We start from the raw sequence: 7,367 nt of genomic DNA on the forward strand, positions 1-7,367 counted from the left end.
TATATATATATATATATATATATATATATATATATATATATATATATATATATATATATATCAAATGACAATATTTGCTAGTAGTGGGCTTGGGCGGTTACAAATGGTACCAGAGCCAAGTTCTGAAGGGTGTGCCAACGAAGATGCTTGACTCTCAATGAGGTGATTGTAAGATCTTATATCGGTTGAAGAGGGAATGGAGCTTCTCTTAGAAAGGTGTGGAAAACCTTTTCCTAATAGACGTGCTTTAAAACCGTGAGACTAATGACGGTACGTAACGAATCAAAGTAGACAATATTTGCTAACGGTAGGCTTCGATTATAAGAATTTTTGGCTATGTTGATGTTGTTTTAATAGACGTATCGATTTCCATTGACATAGCCACCTTTTGGCTAATGCAAATTGTTTGACCAAAGTTGTGGCTATACTAATGCAAAAGTCGTGTTGGGAGGAGGGTGCTATTAGTCAAACACACATTTTGTGGTTGACTTTGATGTTGACTCAAACTTTTGGGCTTTAATTGGCCCAAATGTTCCAATTAAATATTTGGGCTAATCTCCGGCCCATTATATTATATATATATTTTGCCTCATTCTCCTTAATTTTTCAAAATGAAAAACAAAAATTATTTATATATATTAAAAAAATTATCCTATATTTACCCGATAAAATGTAAATGTTTTTAAAATGAACAAAAAAAACCGATAAAATATATACATTTTCTCATAAAAGTGAAAAGAGCACGAAGAGACGATGTTTTTTTTCTCCTTTAGCTGAAAACATATCGTACGACACTAACTCGAGAATGCCAATTGTATCTTTTTTTTTTATCTATTTAAACAACAATTGCATGAGATATGACTAACCGAGTATTTAAAGAGTAAAAAATGAGACGAGTTAAAACTAGTGTTAACTTAGTCCGTCTCTTTAGCTGACCTAATCGGGACGAAGTAGTTGTCAAACACGTTACGATGCATGGAAACAAAAATCATATGGAATACAACTCCTCATAGTTTTCTTTTTCTTTTTATCTCACTTTTTTTTTCTTTTCTTTTTATTTATTTATTTCCAAAAAATAAAGAAATTAAAGGAAAAGTAGTGATTGGGAGAGGAAGGAAAAAATAATTTTGGTTAATAAATCCAAAATTGCCTCAATTATTGCTTTTTAATTTTTTTTTTAAAAAAAGTTACCACTTTTCTTCAATTGGCTTGATTTTATTTTAAAATTTCTTCTCTTTTTGACTCTCCTTTTTGTTCTCTTTTTCTTTTATTGTAAAAATATATATTTTTTCCACGTGGATTTTATGGACATTATAAACATATTAAAAAATCCCAAAATAAATAAGAAAATGCCCAAAATATTAAATTATTTTAAAATTAAAAAAATATAATAATTTCAATTCATATATACTAATCAAGTAATTGGATTAATTCATTACTAGTATATCTAATGTAATTAACATAAATATTTAATTTCATATTTAATAAATTTCTAAATTATATTAAAATTTTAATAATGTGTTCGATATACATCAATTAAAAAATTAAAAAATATTAATTTTAAAATAGAAGAATGAAATAACGGAACGTGGGATCTCATGTATGTTGCATGTCATATAATTATAGATTACTTCTCTAGTATATTATGTATACAGACACGTAAATCATGATACTATTCACACTAATATGTTAACGAGCCTGCATAGTGAGTTCATGTGCACGTATATAGACCGTGTATAGAGAAGTAGCATACATCTAATGTGGACCGCCATGAACAAAATTAGGTCGTATCGATAACGTGGGTGCATGTATATATATATATATAAATGTGTAAATGCATTTGCGAGGAATATTACAAAAGAAAAAAAAAAGGTGATAAAACATGGGGACAACTGGTATTAGACCATGTGGTTACATATGTAGAATCGGAGTGAATAGCTTTTGATATTATCTTGTTCTCCAATCGACCGTGTAGAAAGATTGAGATTCCAAACTTTACTCGTGTCTGCTAAATTAAACTAGGATGACACGAGCCTAGGGTGATGCCTATGTCGAGGAGTTGCATTTAGGCTTCAACTCAAATTATCCTTTTCTTATTTGTCTCGATTTGGAATAATCTTTTGCTGCTTCGTTCTTGGAACATTATCTGTTTGGCTTTATCGAGTTATTTTTTCTTAGGCTTACGATAAAGATGATTACTCTCGTAGAATATAGATTGAATGACAAATCTATCATAATCTGATAAAAATTTGGTGCTCGTGGCAAGAATAGCTCGAGTACTCGTATGGAAGATCGTTTGTTTTTGTTAGCTAAAAATGAATTGATATGATGAAAGATGCAAAGGTGAAGCATATGCTTACAACTCTCAATATAATGTGTTGGTACCAAACCTCTCCTCCTCCACTTATTTTCTTCTTCTTTTTACATCAAACTTTTGAAATTCCCATGAGCCTTCAAATTTACACTTTTTTTCTTCTCATCGGCCTAACTTCATCTCTCGTACATTCATCTAAGTTTCAATTAAATGTGCCGATGTTTTTAACTGATTACTACTCAAAATTCAATACCTTCGATAGAATGTTAAATTTTTTAGGGTTTCGTTCATAGAGTTTGAAGATTTGAGTGATTCACCCCATTTTAGGATTTCGCTCGTGGAATGAGCGAGACATGAAATTATGGTACAATAAGTTTGACCGCCTTCTTGTTTGTGATATCTGGTCTACTTGTAAGTTTTATTGGGTATGCCTTATATATTGCTTTTGGGCAACCGTCTCCATAACTAAGAGATCCATTCGAGGAACACAGAGACTTGTTGAAGTACTGAGCCTCACAGTAATGAGGTCGGAATGCGGTAGGGTCTTCAAACACCACGCTCGATTCTCGAGATTCATGGGCTGTCTAGCGAAGATCTTCGATTGGAACCTTTGCATCAACTTTCTGTTAGAGTCTCAACCACGTCTTTGTTATCGTAAGAATATATTTTTACTGAGTACACTAGATTCATTCCTTTTAGTTTCGAAATCCTAATGACCATTTTTAATACAGTAATCATATCAACAACTATAGACTCAGAAGATTGTATCACTACCGTATCTGCACAACCTAGACTCCCATATGAGATGATAGAACATGCAATTCAAAAATTTTCTTTCTTTCAAATCTTTGGGGAGACCTAATTCACGAAGTCTTCACAGGAAATCCCTGTCCCGACCTTCTAAAATAAAATGGAGAATCTCAAACGATTGGGAGGATGAAATTGGAAAGTGGAATAGAAAAGTCATTCCCGTCTTCAACCCATGGATGTCCCTATCTCTAACTTGATAGCAAACTCGATCGCTATCGCTATCGAGCGATGAATTGTTGGTGAAACACGTAGTAGAATTAATACTCAATAAAAGATGGATGGTCATAGATTCAAATGAGGGCGGCATGGGAGGATTCCATGATTGTTATCTCTAGGATATTCTAATTTGTGACAATAATAAAACCATTTTAATTCCAATTTTAATTCCAATCAAAGTCCTCCAATATATTCTTGAAATATATTATTTCTAGAGACCCAAATCCCAATTCAACATAGGAATCCAATTCCCTTACATTATTATTATAATTAAAACTCGTTTTATTTAAATAAAATATTAGTGAGAATATGTCAGACACGAATTAGTTTATCCTTAATCCATGATCTGAATCTTCCAAATTGAGGGCCGGTCAAAGATTAAATCAAAACAGGATATTGTAATCCATATTTCCGATTAATGATTACTCTGCTCGTGTTACCAAACACCATCCATTTTAAATAGATGATCGGTCGAGTCGTAATATGAGCTGACATAGTTAAGTGATTGGTCTAGGTTAAATTTACTCTCGCTCGAGTTTTACTTACGATCAATGTGAAACTATGTTCATATCTCTAACCCGAGTGCTCGTTTTTTTTTTTTTTTTTTGGTTGAAATAAGTAATTAAATAAAGAGGTAGGAGAGAGAGAGAGAAAAGTTGGCAAGTGGTGAGAGGAATAGAAAAGAGTTGAATTAAGAAGGAAAAAATAAAACAAATAATAGAATGGAACAAATGCTCACTTAGGTTCATTAAATCAATTATTTTGTTCTTCAATACTCTCTCTCTCTCTCTATATATATATATTTTGGAATTTCAAATTCTTTTTGAAAATAAGTCGCCACAATAACATTCATTTAAAGTATTTAAAAAACGATGTCATGGTTAAATGTTCGTAATAAATGTTTTAAAATAAAACAACAAAAAATAAAAACGTGAAATTTAAATAAAACAAAGACAAGAATAAAGTAATGCGCTGATCACCCCTAAGTGCTTCAAAATAATGCAATAATCCTATGGCGGGTTCTAAGGTACTCATCGCAAACCCGTCATTTGTATAAGGGTGTCTTATTTTTACTTGAAAAACAAGAGTAGGACGTAGTTTGAGTATTTTGAGAAATACCCAATAAGTAATCTCACTGTTAGAGCTGAGAAATGCAAACACATGTAGTATGGTTTTAGGTAGCTTTTCCGTACGGGCAAGGTTAGATGTGTAGTATTTTTCTACACATGGCCTTAAGGTAGATTTCCGTCTTCCCTCTCTGTACTCTGATGCTTCTTCGATGGCGGTCAACGTATTCTCCCGTCCACCGCTCTCTCCAAATCAAAATGTCAAAATCTTTTCGGAAAATTTTTAGTGATGCAATAATTATTCAAAAAGTTTCTAGAAAATAAGAAAGTGAATGTATAATCAAAGGTATATAGTCGTAGTTATTTATTCTAAATCACAAAAACAATCAAAGATGCATGAATTTGAGTGTAATTAGAATCATGAACAAACTAAACAAAACTTGACTTTTGGGCTAACTTGTTGATTTTGTTACAAACTTTTGTGAAGATTCTGAGACACAAACAATCTTTCTCGACCAAACATCTAAGAACAAGATTCTTCTTCCTAGGTTTACGTTGGTTTTCTTAGTAAAGCATGGAATACTTGCCTCTTCAAACCCAACTAAAACTAGTTCGTTCATGTAATTTCCTCTCGTTCTCCTTTAAAAATTCAAACAATGATTATCTCTTTGATCACCACACTATGAAATTTGGGACATCGAACAAAAGATCAGATGTGACTGACAGACTATGAAATGCAAGATGAGTGTGTGAGAAGACAATGGAAAACTACCGTAAACTGCATGTATAACCAAACAATTAGCACAAGTATTGCTTCATAAATTCCTATTGGTTAGTTGACATGCTCGAAAAGTTTATAAAATATAATATTTCTTTAGCACTTAAAGTTGAAAGATTATTATGAATTTAGGAGTTGTTTTGGATTAACAAGCTAGGAATAATCTTTTAAAGATATATTTTTACTAAGCTATGGTAAGAAAATGTGTGTTTTTGAAAAGATATATATATATATATATATAAATGTTTTCCAATCTTAAAATTGTCTTTTAAAAAGGGGTTTTTTATTCCCATTTCATGAAATAAAAGCTCTGGAAACCTCCATTAATGGCAGTTCAAAACCTTCCATTTGACACACAAATGACGTTGTTATGGGCCAAAATTAATAATTAGAACACTTTAAAATAATGTATTAGTTATCCTAAGATATAAGTGGGAGCCATGCTGGTCTAATGAGCATTAGCCTTGGTGCTTGTGGCCAATTATCCACCATTCCCCCTTATCAACCTATGCCATTTGTTCAACTATCAAGACATTCAAACGTCTCAAAGTCTCTCAAATGCCACACACTTCACGCATCCTTCTTATGAGAAAAAAGTGTTTGGTACTGACTCAATCTACCCAACATTGCCATTTCCATTTTCTTTTTATAAAGGTTCGTGTGAGATTCTATATCGATTGAGGAAGAGAACGAAACATTCTTTATAAAAGTGTGAAAATCTCCTCCTATCAAACGCGTTTTAAAACCTTGAGGGGAACCTCGGAAGGGAAAGCTCGAAGAGGACAATATCTACTAGTAGTGAGCTTGGGCTGTTACAAATGGTATCTTGAAAGGAGGTGGACAGGCTGAGTGCCAACAAGGATGCGGGCCTCGAAGGGGAGTAGATTGTGGGATCCTATATCGGTCGGGGCGGAGAACGAAGAAACATTCTTTATAAGGGTGTGAAATGTGTGAATTCCTCTCTCTAACAAACACATTTTACAACCTTGAAGAGAAACCCAGAAAGCTCAAACACGTTTTACAACCTTGAAGAGAAACCCAAAAGGGAAAGCTCAAAGATACAACCTTGAAGAGAAACCCAAAAGGGAAAGCTCAAAGATACAACCTTGAAGAGAAACCCAAAAGGGAAAGCTCAAAGATACAACCTTGAAGAGAAATCCAAAAGGGAAAGCTCAAAGAGAACAATATCTGCTAGCCATGAACTTGGAGCGTTAGAGTTAGAGTGCTCGAATTTGAATAATGGGTCTCTCTATATCTTTAGTCCACGTTATCAAGAGTAACGTGGTTCTTACTTCCATTCTAAAAAAAGAAAAGAATTCCCACTTCTAATCATTGAGATAATACAACATTAAAAATTTGATAATTAGAGATGAACCATGACTCGAGAAAAGTTATTGATGTCTTAACTGTGCGAAACTCGCAAAAAGTTGGAAAGATGGAGAAGCTGAGAAAGTTTGTATTTTTTTTTTGGTAAGGAAAAAAAAAAAAAAAGGAATTAGGCTGCTTCCCTCCTAGCTTGGTTCCTTTTGGTCCCACGAGTTTTCAACTTTATATTCCTCGACCCTTTCAAAAACTTGATGAAAGCATATAGGTCGGTAAGTCAGCCATTTCCGGTGGCAGTCATTAAATCTCCGGCGAACCTGGCCGCTGTGCTCTCTCAAGTGGAGAAAGCATAGGATATTTTAGAATGTGCTGTCGAGAATCAGTACGAAGCACATCAATCCAACTCCCCCTTTTCATCCATAAATAATGTCAGCATGCTCTTTCATTCAACACTCACAACAACCTTTCCTTCTTCTTCTTCTTCTTCTTCTTCTTCAACATCATCCCTTCTCTTCCCTCTCTCAGACTCTGCTCTGCTACCTACAGAGAGTAACAACAACAACAATATGGTCAAATTCTCTAAGCAGTTTGAGGGACAATTGATCCCTGAATGGAAACATGCTTTTGTTGATTATTGCCAACTAAAGAATGACCTCAAGAAACTCTATCTTCTTAAAACTGATAACAAGCCCGACTCTACCGCCGCCACCGGCACGGTTGCGAGGACCGTCTTGTCTTCTATAAAGAATTTCTCTATATTTGGTCACCAACTCAGAGATCATGGACCTATTCATGTACTCTTTTTCTGTCAACTTCCCACAGTCTTCCCCCCCCCCCCCCCCCCCCCCCCCCCCCCCCC

At 34.0% G+C, this 7,367-nt stretch overlaps 1 protein-coding gene across 1 annotated transcript in view; it reads left to right on the forward strand.

Annotated features, from left to right (window-relative positions):
* The first annotated feature begins 6,737 nt into the window (after positions 1-6,737).
* The window catches only part of LOC111449620 (phosphate transporter PHO1 homolog 1-like), a 5,389-nt gene continuing 4,759 nt past the window's right edge, over positions 6,738-7,367 (forward strand). Inside the window, exon 1 of the mRNA XM_023089598.1 lies at positions 6,738-7,302. Coding sequence (XP_022945366.1) covers positions 6,943-7,302 — 360 coding nt within the window. The 5' untranslated portion in view covers positions 6,738-6,942. The remainder of the gene's footprint in view (positions 7,303-7,367) is intronic.

Source organism: Cucurbita moschata, unplaced genomic scaffold, assembly GCF_002738365.1.
Source record: "Cucurbita moschata cultivar Rifu unplaced genomic scaffold, Cmos_1.0 Cmo_Scf00011, whole genome shotgun sequence".
Lineage (NCBI taxonomy): Eukaryota > Viridiplantae > Streptophyta > Magnoliopsida > Cucurbitales > Cucurbitaceae > Cucurbita > Cucurbita moschata.